Source organism: Oncorhynchus keta, unplaced genomic scaffold, assembly GCF_023373465.1.
Source record: "Oncorhynchus keta strain PuntledgeMale-10-30-2019 unplaced genomic scaffold, Oket_V2 Un_contig_4398_pilon_pilon, whole genome shotgun sequence".
NCBI classification, from domain to species: Eukaryota; Metazoa; Chordata; class Actinopteri; order Salmoniformes; family Salmonidae; genus Oncorhynchus; species Oncorhynchus keta.
In genome coordinates this window covers 190,613-202,772 of record NW_026287752.1, presented here as the reverse complement: position 1 = coordinate 202,772, position 12,160 = coordinate 190,613, and the positions used below count along the sequence as shown (strand labels likewise).

Below are 12,160 nucleotides of genomic sequence, written 5' to 3'. Positions count from 1 at the left end.
TCTAGGGGTTCCTAGCCTAAATTAATTCCATGCTCTGAACATTTCAGTGGATGTTGTCTAGGGGTTCCTAGCCTAAATTAATTCCATGCTCTGAACATTTCAGTGGATGTTGTCTAGGGGTTCCTAGCCTAAATGAATTTCATGCTCTGAACATTTCAGCGGATGTTGTCTAGGGGTTCCTAGCCTAAATGAATTTCATGCTCTGAACATTTCAGCGGATGTTGTCTAGGGGTTCCTAGCCTAAATGAATTCCATGCTCTGCCATTTCAGGGGATGTTGTCTAAGGGTTCCGAGCGTAAATGAATTCCATGCTCTGAACATTTCAGTGGATGTTGTCTAGGGTTCCTAGCCTAAATGAATTTCATGCTCTGAACATTTCAGCGGATGTTGTCTAGGGGTTCCTAGCCTAAATTAATTTCATGCTCTGAACATTTCAGCGGATGTTGTCTAGGGGTTCCTAGCCTAAATGAATTCCATGCTCTGCCATTTCAGGGGATGTTGTCTAAGGGTTCCTAGCCTAAATGAATTCCATGCTCTGCCATTTCAGCGGATGTTGTCTAGGGGTTCCTAGCCTAAATGAATTTCATGCTCTGCCATTTCAGCGGATGATGTCTAGGGGTTCCTAGCCTAAATGAATTCCATGCTCTGCCATTTCAGCTGATGTTGTCTAAGGGTTCCTAGCCTAAATGAATTCCATGCTCTGCCATTTCAGGGGATGTTGTCTAGGGGTTCCTAGCCTAAATGAATTGCATGCTCTGCCATTTCAGCGGATGTTGTCTAGGGGTTCCGAGCCTAAATGAATTGCATGCTCTACCATTTCAGTGGATGTTGTCTAGGGGTTCCTAGCCTAAATGAATTTCATGCTCTGCCATTTCAGCGGATGTTGTCTAGGGGTTCCTAGCCTAAATGAATTTCATGCTCTGCCATTTCAGTGGATGTTGTCTAGGGGTTCCTAGCCTAAATGAATTCCATGCTCTGCCATTTCAGGGGATGTTGTCTAAGGGTTCCGAGCCTAAATGAATTCCATGCTCTGAACATTTCAGTGGATGTTGTCTAGGGGTTCCTAGCCTAAATTAATTTCATGCTCTGAACATTTCAGCGGATGTTGTCTAGGGTTCCTAGCCTAAATTAATTTCATGCTCTGAACTTCAGCGGATGTTGTCTAGGGGTTCCTAGCCTAAATGAATTCCATGCTCTGCCATTTCAGGGGATGTTGTCTAAGGGTTCCTAGCCTAAATGAATTCCATGCTCTGCCATTTCAGCGGATGTTGTCTAGGGGTTCCTAGCCTAAATGAATTTCATGCTCTGCCATTTCAGCGGATGATGTCTAGGGGTTCCTAGCCTAAATGAATTCCATGCTCTGCCATTTCAGCTGATGTTGTCTAAGGGTTCCTAGCCTAAATGAATTCCATGCTCTGCCATTTCAGGGGATGTTGTCTAGGGTTCCTAGCCTAAATGAATTGCATGCTCTGCCATTTCAGCGGATGTTGTCTAGGGGTTCCGAGCCTAAATGAATTGCATGCTCTACCATTTCAGTGGATGTTGTCTAGGGGTTCCTAGCCTAAATGAATTTCATGCTCTGCCATTTCAGCGGATGTTGTCTAGGGGTTCCTAGCCTAAATGAATTTCATGCTCTGCCATTTCAGTGGATGTTGTCTAGGGGTTCCTAGCCTAAATTAATTTCATGCTCTGCCATTTCAGTGGATGTTGTCTATGGGTTCCGAGCCTAAATGAATTTCATGCTCTGCCATTTCAGCGGATGTTGTCTAGGGGTTCCGAGCCTAAATGAATTGCATGCTCTACCATTTCAGTGGATGTTGTCTAGGGGTTCCTAGCCTAAATGAAGTTCATGCTCTGCCATTTCAGCGGATGTTGTCTAGGGGTTCCTAGCCTAAATGAATTTCATGCTCTGCCATTTCAGTGGATGTTGTCTAGGGGTTCCTAGCCTAAATGAATTTCATGCTCTGCCATTTCAGTGGATGTTGTCTATGGGTTCCGAGCCTAAATGAATTTCATGCTCTGCCATTTCAGCGGATGTTGTCTAGGGGTTCCTAGCCTAAATGAATTTCATGCTCTGCCATTTCAGTGGATGTTGTCTAGGGGTTCCTAGCCTAAATGAATTGCATGCTCTGCCATTTCAGTGGATGTTGTCTAGGGGTTTCGAGCCTTAAGAAGTTTTAAGGAGAAGTTTATCTTTAAACGCTTCAACGTTTCAGTTTAATGTTCGATAGCATGATAGATGTTCTCTCTTTCTTTCTCTCTCTCGGAGGACCTGAGCCCCAGGACTACCTGACATGATGACCCTTTACTGTCCCCAGTCCACCTGGCCGTGCTGCTGCTCCAGTTTCAACTGTTCTACCTGCGGCTATGGAACCCTGACCTGTAGAGATAAGCTTAATGATCGGCTATGAAAAGCCAAAATTATGAATGACGCAAGATTCAAAACTTGGAACTTTTCAATTTGAATTATTATACAAAATTCTTGCAACCAATACAATGTTCTATATATGGGGGATACAATGAACCTCTCTGCAGATTTAGCTGCGAAGAGACAGAATCATTAGATCATTTGTTTTAGTTCTGTCCATATGTAGCTTGTTTTTGGTCGCATGTCAAGGAATGGCAACATTTACCTGGAGCTAACTCTGCAGACAGCACTACTGGGGGATTTGAAAAGTCATAGACAATTGATCAATAATATAATAATACTTTTAGCAAACATGTTAATTTTTTATTTTTTATTTACTATCTGCAGCAACTATGAGAATATAAAGGCCAAATATATGGCAAATAGAACAGGGTAACTGAAGGATAGGACTGGATGGTCTTCAGAGATAGATGGCAAAGGGTAACTGAAGGATAGGCCTGGATGGTCTTCAGAGATAGATGGGAGAGGTTTAGGGTAACTGAAGGATAGGACTGGATGGTCTTCAGAGATAGATGGGAGAGGTTTAGGGTAACTGAAGGATAGGACTGGATGGTCTTCAGAGATAGATGGGAGAGGTTTAGGGTAACTGAAGGATAGGACTGGATGGTCTTCAGAGATAGATGGGAGAGGTTTAGGGTAACTGAAGGATAGGACTGGATGGTCTTCAGAGATAGATGGGAGAGGTTTAGGGTGACTGAAGGATAGGATTAAAAACAAACTAAATATAACTATTGTATAATTCATTGTGTCTAAAATGTACATAGTATGTATGAGCTGGACGTAGAAGCCTAATAGTTGCTGTGCATTAGTTTCCTCCAATCAGGGAAGGGGTGGTAGGGTTAGTGGAAAACAAAGGAAAATATATGTTTATACATACAGTGCTTTTGGAAAGTGTTCAAGTTTTTAGAAATGATTACAAATGTATATATATTTAAACAGAAATAACATATTTACATAAGTAATCAGACCCTTTGCTATGAGAATCGAAATTGAGCTCAGGTGCATCTTGTTTCCATTAATCATCCTTGAGATGAGGTGGAAGGAATTGTCCGTAGAGGTCCGACACAGATATGGGGAAGGGAGACAAAAAAATAATAATTCTGCCGCATTGAAGTTCCCAAAGAATACAGTGGCCTCCATCGTTCTTAAAAGGAGAGGTTTGGAACCACCAAGGCTCTTCCTAGAGCGGGCCGCCTGGCCAAACTGAGCAATCAGGGGAGAAGGGCCTTGGTCTGGGAGGTTACCGAGGACCCGATGGTCACTCTGACAGAGATCTAGTGTTCCTCTGTGGAGATGGGAGACACCAACGCTCACCTAAATAGCCCATATGCCACTGGGTGAGAGAAGTTTTCATTGTATTTGGGCAGCATTATATGAAGTGTTATGTGTTGTTCGTGATGAGCCTTGGTCAATTTAGCTCGGAGTATGGCACCCTATTCTATCTGTCACCTTTAAAAAAAAATGTATTTCACCTTTGTTTAACCAGGTAGGCTAGTTGAGAACAAGTTCTCATTTGCAACTGCGACCTGGCCAAGATAAAGCATAGCAGTGTGAGCAGACAACACAGAGTTACACATGGAGTAAACTATTAACAAGTCAATAACACAGTAGGAAAAAAAGGGAGTCAATATACATTGAGTGCAAAAGGCATGAGGTAGGCGAATAATTACAATTTTGCAGATTAACACTGGAGTGATAAATGATCAGATGGTCATGTACAGGTAGGTTTAACAAAATGTTTTAAAAGATATGCGAAGAAAAATATGTTTAAAAAATATTTTAAAAACGATATATACAAGGGACACGACACGACGTTCGACTGCTACGCCATCTTGGAGAATCAATGGAGAATCCTGCCTAATAGGCAGGCCAATCCTGGAGGGAAGTATTGGCTGTAAGAAGTAAAAACATAACATCTGGTTATTTTTTAAATGACTTCGTATGACATTGCTTGCCAGACTGAACATTGTAATTCATATTTTTCCAATTTGCGTTACCCACTCCAGTCAGCAGATGGCGATATGAATTTTTCAGGTGATGCTTCTTGCGTGACGTATTATCTAGTGGACGGAACTGGAGACTTCTTCAACAGCGACAAAAGGTTCCTGGTTTACCCACGCGGTGCTTTGCTAGCAAACCTAAAAATTGAAGCTCTTTAGACCTAATCTTGTGTATATTACTTTTAGTGTTTTGAACATAATTCTGTTTACCTATCTACTGGTTCATTTAAACGTAATTGGCTTGTTAAATTAGCAAATGTGTTACATTGATGCTGCACTAGGCTAAACTCCCGGAACATAAACTCACTAATCTCGACGGAGAAAGAAACTGGTGAAAGGAGGCAAAGAAGCTTGAAGAATGAAAGAGGATGATATTACAGTGAAACAAGAGGATGATATTACAGTGAAACAAGAGGATGATATTACAGTGAAAGAGGAATATGGGAACGAGGTTGTCAAAGTGGAAAAAGGGGTAGGAGCTTTCAGAATCAAAAAGGAGGAAGAACATTTTGAAGTAAAAGAGGAGGATTTCTCAATAAAAGAAGACGAGACCGAACATCCGATTACCACCAGTGAGTACTGTTTTATAAACAGGGGCACTATGCAGTTGTTGAAATAATGTATTTTAAAAAAGGCATTATACTGAAGTTCTACACTTTAGTATGTTGTTCAGTACTGTAGGAATTGTTTAAGGGGCAATCTGCCATTGGTACAGATATTTTTGGAACTTCAAAATGTGATTTTATTTAATTTTCCATGTGGTCTATATTAACGTGCACTTAATCTATTATTACAGGCTTTTAAAATATAATATACAGTGTATAATGTATACTTAAAATGTCGAAGGGACGCAAAAGGCATCCATTTTGTGGAACGGCCCTTTAACATTTGCATCACAGTGGTGGGGGGAAAAGTATGCAATTGTCATACTTGAGTAAAAGTAAAGATACCTCAATAGAAAATTACTCAAGTAAAAGTGAATCACCCAGTAAAATACTACTTGAGTAAAAGTCTAAAATGTACTTAAAATATAAATCATTTCAAATTCCTTATATTAAGCAGACCAGATGGTGCCATTTTCTTGTTTTTATTTTTAATTTTTATTTACGGATAGCCAAAACACTCCAACCCTCTGACAATCTACAATTGAAACGTGTGTTTGTTTTGAGTCCGACAGATCGGAGGCAGTAATGATTTACCAGGGATGTTCTCTTGATTAGTGTGTGAATTGGACCATTTTCCTGTCCTGCTAAGCATTTGATGTTCTCAACCTCATGAAGCTGAAGAGGCAGAGAAGAGTCACTGCTACAGGAGAGAGACATGACTATCGTGGATCCTCTGGGGAGCCTCAACAACCTCATGAAGCTGAAGAGGCAGAGAAGAGTCTCTCCACATCAGAACACCAGATGGTACAGCTTTGGTCTGGTCTAGCATACAGCTTGGTCTGGACTAGCATACAGCTTGGTCTGGACTAGCATACAGCTTGGTCTGGTCTAGCATACAGCTTGGTCTGGTCTAGCATACAGCTTGGTCTGGTCTAGCATACAGCTTGGTCTGGTCTAGCATACAGCTTGGTCTGGTCTAGCATACAGCTTGGTCTGGTCTAGCATACAGCTTGGTCTGGTCTAGCATACAGCTTGGTCTGGTCTAGCATACAGCTTGGTCTGGTCTAGCATACAGCTTGGTCTGGTCTAGCATACAGCTTTGGTCTGGTCTAGCATACAGCTTGGTCTGGTCTAGCATACAGCTTGGTCTGGTCTAGCATACAGCTTGGTCTGGTCTAGCATACAGCTTGGTCTGGACTAGCATACAGCTTGGTCTGGTCTAGCATACAGCTTGGTCTGGTCTAGCATACAGCTTGGTCTGGTCTAGCATACAGCTTGGTCTGGTCTAGCATACAGCTTGGTCTGGTCTAGCATACAGCTTGGTCTGGTCTAGCATACAGCTTGGTCTGGTCTAGCATACAGCTTGGTCTGGTCTAGCATACAGCTTGGTCTGGTCTAGCATACAGCTTGGTCTGGTCTAGCATACAGCTTGGTCTGGCCTAGCATACAGCTTGGTCTGGCCTAGCATACAGCTTGGTCTGGCCTAGCATATAGCCTGGTCTGGTCTAGCACACAGCTTTGTCTGGTCTAGCACACAGCTTGGTCTGGTCTAGCACACAGCTTGGTCTGGTCTAGCACATAGCTTGGTCTGGTCTAGCATACAGCTTGGTCTGGTCTAGCATACAGCTTGGTCTGGTCTAGCATACAGCTTGGTCTGGCCTAGCATACAGCTTGGTCTGGCCTAGCATACAGCTTGGTCTGGTCTAGCATACAGCTTGGTCTGGTCTAGCATACAGCTTGGTCTGGTCTAGCATACAGCTTTGGTCTGGTCTAGCATACAGCTTGGTCTGGTCTAGCATACAGCTTGGTCTGGTCTAGCATACAGCTTGGTCTGGACTAGCATACAGCTTGGTCTGGTCTAGCATACAGCTTGGTCTGGACTAGCATACAGCTTGGTCTGGACTAGCATACAGCTTGGTCTGGTCTAGCATACAGCTTTGGTCTGGTCTAGCATACAGCTTTGGTCTGGTCTAGCATACAGCTTTGGTCTGGTCTAGCATACAGCTTTGGTCTGGTCTAGCATACAGCTTGGTCTGGTCTAGCATACAGCTTGGTCTGGACTAGCATACAGCTTGGTCTGGACTAGCATACAGCTTGGTCTGGTCTAGCATACAGCTTGGTCTGGTCTAGCATACAGCTTGGTCTGGCCTAGCATACAGCTTGGTCTGGCCTAGCATATAGCTTGGTCTGGCCTAGCATATAGCTTGGTCTGGCCTAGCACATAGCCTGGTCTGGTCTAGCACACAGCTTTGTCTGGTCTAGCACACAGCTTGGTCTGGTCTAGCACACAGCTTGGTCTGGTCTAGCACACAGCTTGGTCTGGTCTAGCACACAGCTTGGTCTGGTCTAGCATACAGCTTGGTCTGGTCTAGCATACAGCTTGGTCTGGCCTAGCATACAGCTTGGTCTGATCTAGCATACAGCTTGGTCTGGTCTAGCATACAGCTTGGTCTGGTCTAGCATACAGCTTGGTCTGGTCTAGCATACAGCTTGGTCTGGTCTAGCATACAGCTTGGTCTGGTCTAGCATACAGCTTGGTCTGGTCTAGCATACAGCTTGGTCTGGTCTAGCATACAGCTTGGTCTGGTCTAGCATACAGCTTGGTCTGGTCTAGCATACAGCTTGGTCTGGTCTAGCATACAGCTTGGTCTGGTCTAGCATACAGCTTGGTCTGGACTAGCATACAGCTTGGTCTGGACTAGCATACAGCTTGGTCTGGCCTAGCATACAGCTTGGTCTGGCCTAGCATACAGCTTGGTCTGGTCTAGCATACAGCTTGCTCTATTGTGGTCTGGTCTGGGTTTCTGTAAAGCACTTTATGTCAACAGTGACATCAGCATCTATAATTATATGTGTCTGTGTCCCCTCTTTATGGTTACCAGGACAACGCTAGCCCTTCCGCCCTCCCGGAGTCCCAGTGTCGTGCCTCTCCCGGGATGAAGAGGTTGTCTCTGCTGCTGGTGGACTGCAGGAAAGCAACAGGGCTGAGTGGAACTGTGAGAGGAGGAGGAGAGAAGAACGGATCAGATTTGACACATAAAAGTAAGTGCTGTTGTTTAGTTTGAACAAATACAATAGATCTGCCCACTGGTATCTGTTACCAGGACAACCAGCAGAGTTCTGTTAGTTGATATGAAGATGGACTGGTATCTGTTACCAGGACAACCAGCAGAGTTCTGTTAGTTGATATGAAGATGGACTGGTATCTGTTACCAGGACAACCAGCAGAGTTCTGTTAGTTGATATGAAGATGGACTGGTATCTGTTACCAGGACAACCAGCAGAGTTCTGTTAGTTGATATGAAGATGGACTGGTATCTGTTACCAGGACAACCAGCAGAGTTCTGTTAGTTGATATGAAGATGGACTGGTATCTGTTACCAGGACAACCAGCAGAGTTCTGTTAGTTGATATGAAGATGGACTGGTATCTGTTACCAGTAGGACTGTCCCCGACTAATAAAAATCTTGTTTGACTTTAGTCACCTGTTCTTTTGACCAATCGATTGGTACACATTTTAAAGGTGTATTTCTATATATACAGTACTGTTGAAAAGTTTGGGGTCACAAATGTCCTTGTTTGTGAAAGAAAAGCACATTTGTTCTCAAATCTGAAATAGTTAAACATGGCTACTAAGAGTGGAAAAGCGAAATCAAAGGTCCAAGTATAAACATGTTGATGATATTATTGCAGAAATTGAGAGTGACACAGAAGGAATGGATGAGGACTCTGTGAGTGATCTGAGTTTGGATTCCAGCGGAAGACATGTTTTTGGAAGAAGAAGATCCACTTTTCGATCAGTAAGTAAAAAATGTGTATGTATATGTATGTTTAGAAATTACAGGCCCCTCGTCTTTTTAAGCGGGAGAACTTGCACAATTGGTGGCTGACTAAATACTTTTATTACCCAACTGTATATACATACACTGCTCAAAAAATAAAGGGAACACTTAAACAACACAATGTAACTCCAAGTCAATCACACTTCTGTGAAATCAAACTGTCCACTTAGGAAGCAACACTGATTGACAATACATTTCACATGCTGTTGTGCAAATGGAATAGACAACAGGTGGAAATTATAGGCAATTAGCAAGACACCCCCAATAAAGGAGTGGTTCTGCAGGTGGTGACCACAGACCACTTCTCAGTTCCTATGCTTCCTGGCTGATGTTTTGGTCACTTTTGAATGCTGGCGGTGTTGGCTAGTCATTGTGAGCGAGGGTCTGTTTGTATGTATGAGAACGACCCATAGTGTGTGTGTGTGTGTGTGTGTATATACATATATACACACACATGTATGTGTATAAATTAATTGTATGGTGTAGAATGTAGGCAAACACAGACAAGCCCACAACAAAGTGAAATGGAACAGCACTTTATGTTCCCTGTACTCATATATATGTATATATAAATAATGTGTGTTTTTATTATACCTGTTGATGCAGGGCTCATATGTGAAACTATTCTAACTGAACATTTTCTTTCACAGTGGCACTGACCCCGACTGGGAGCCCCCGGTGCCAACTTGTCCATCCCCCTCTGAAGCTGGTTCATCCAGCTGTACCCCTGCTGTCTCTGGCTCCACACCTCCCGGGCCGTCTAGAGGACCGACAAAGAAGAGGAAGAGGGGAAGTGTGCCATCCGCTAACAGAGGGACAGAATGGCGTTGGCACACCGTCCTAGAAGACGATGTGGAGCCACCCCAACCGACCTTTAGGCCGAAAAGGAAGCCGGGACCTCAGCTAAACATGACTGCTACGTACAGCCCCCTTCAGCTTTTTCAGCTGTTCTTCACCCAATCCGTTGTAGAGTCGCTCGTGTCCAACACGAATAAGAATGGGAAGAAGAAGCAAGCGGGCAAAACGGCAGCATGGAAGCCCATATCCACGGCAGACTTTTTCTGCTACCTTTCTCTGGTCATCTACATGGGGCTGGTGAGGCTGAAAAGCCTGAAGGGCTACTGGAAAACGTCGTCTCTCTACCAACTGCCTTTCCCCTCGTCTGTTATGTCCCGCAAAAGGTTTCTGGATCTCTCCCAGGCGCTTCACATCAGTGACCCAAAGGTTGATGAAGAGAATGAGAAGAAGAGAGGCACAGCGAGGTTTGATACACTGTGCAAAATCAAACCTCTCTACCACAGCATTGTCGAGGCCTGCAAGACGTACTTTCAGCCAGCCCAGAACGTGTCAATCAATGAGAGGATGGTGGCCTCAAAGGACAGCATTGGCCTCCAACAATACATGAGAAACAAACCAACCAAGTGTGGTCTGAAGCTGTTTGTGTTGGCTGATTCTGAGTGTGCCTACACGTACAATTTCTTTGTCTACGAGGGGAAGAACAGTTTTGCTTCCGGTAAGGAACTCAGCTATGCCTCTGTAATGGCGTTGTTGGATTTTCAACTGCTGGGGAAGGGCTACAAACTGTTTGTGGATAACTTCTACACAAGCCCTGCCCTGTTTGCAGACCTGATGAAGCTGGATGTGTGGGCTTGTGGCACCATTCGTACCACCAGGGTGGGCTTCCCGAAGACGAAGGTGGACGACATGCCCAAGCGGGCTGAGCGGGGGACCATGCGATGGATCCGTGAAGATGGCCTGCTGTTTGTGAAGTGGATGGACGCCAGAGAGGTGGTCGTGTGCTCCACTATCCACAAGTCCTTCAGTGGGGATCACGTCAACAGGCGTGTGAAGGACGCTACCGGGGCATGGGCCACTAAAAGTGTCCCCATCCCTGCAGCCATCAAGGACTACAACCAGAGCAGAGGAGGTGTAGACCTATCCGACGCTCTTATAGGATACTACGATGTTCTCCATAAGACAAAGAAATGGTACAAGACATTGTTTTATCATTTCATTGACATTGCTGTGGTGAATGCCTTCATCCTCCAGAAGGAAATGGCCAAGAGCCGTGGACAGCCCCCCATCTCACAGCTAGCCTTCAGAGAGCTGCTCATCCAGGAGCTTGCTAGCTACAGCAGGTCCACTGCAGCACCTTCAGTCCCCTCTACCTCTGTCCCTTCTGTTCCTACAACCAGTGGTGTGCACATGCTTAAATTCCTTATTGCAGGTGAGAATGAGTGCAAAAGGAATTCAGTAAGGAGGCTTCGTTGTGCTCTTTGCCACAAGAAATCCTCTGTCGGCTGCGACACCTGTTCAGTGACCCTCTGCTTCACAGCAGAAAGAGACTGCTATGGGCTGTGGCATCAGCAGCACAATATTGTGTAGAGGCTCTTCACATTATTGAACATTGAGTGTAAATAGTTACCCATGTTGTTAATTATTTTTTTTGAAATGTTCATTTTTTTTCATCAATTTTCCAAAATATATTTTTCCGGGTATGTTTGAATAATTTTTAAAAATTTTGTATATAGTTATTTTCAGCAATGTACCCATGTACCAATTCGGCCACTTGGGTACATTTGGGAAACTTGTGAGGGACACCTGGGTGACTACATACCCAATGGCATGTACCTCACTCATTCCTAGAGGAATCTGTCTGAAACTTTGGGCAAATACTGGTGCCTGGTTATTCTCTCATTTGAAAGTATCCACAGTAGCATAACTGAATATTTTGATGTTCTAGTTGATTTTAAAGATGCTACAACAATAAAATAACTGAAAAACGCCTGTTTATTTCCTTGTATTTTCTTCTACCAGATCTATTGTGTTATATTCTCCTACATTCAATTCACATTTACACAAACTTCAGAGTGTTTTTTATCAAATGGTAACAAGAATATGCATGTCCTTGCTTCTGGGCCTGAGCTACAGGCTGTTAGAATAGGGTATGTCTTCTGCCTCTGGGGCTGAGCTACAGGCTGTTAGAATAGGGTATGTCTTCTGCCTCTGGGGCTGAGCTACAGGCTGTTAGAATAGGGTATGTCTTCAGGTGGAAATTGCACAAAGTGGGGGGGTATCCTTAACAGGTTTAGACTCCATAATGTTTCATCATTAGATGCTACAGTCCTCCTTTAAGACTCCATGTTTCATCATTAGATGCTACAGTCCTCCTTTAAGACTCCATAATGTTTATAATGTGTCTGGAAGCGCTACTCTATCTATTCTACTCTCATCCTTTCGGAATGCTGGCGGTGCTTTCACTCTAGTGGTAGCATGAGACTGAGT

General features: G+C 43.9%; 2 protein-coding genes across 3 annotated transcripts in view; one reads left to right on the top strand and one right to left on the bottom strand.

Annotated features, from left to right (window-relative positions):
• The window catches only part of LOC127924656 (piggyBac transposable element-derived protein 4-like), a 98,496-nt gene extending 86,837 nt beyond the window's left edge, over positions 1-11,659 (top strand). For both annotated transcript variants that reach the window (XM_052509366.1, XM_052509365.1), the window contains one exon: positions 9,526-11,659. In XM_052509366.1, coding sequence (XP_052365326.1) covers positions 9,526-11,260 — 1,735 coding nt within the window. In that variant the 3' untranslated portion in view covers positions 11,261-11,659. The remainder of the gene's footprint in view (positions 1-9,525) is intronic.
• LOC127924657 (zinc finger protein 883-like) overlaps positions 1-12,160 on the bottom strand; it is a 175,301-nt gene that overhangs the window by 53,075 nt on the left and 110,066 nt on the right. The gene's annotated exons all lie outside the window — the stretch shown is intronic.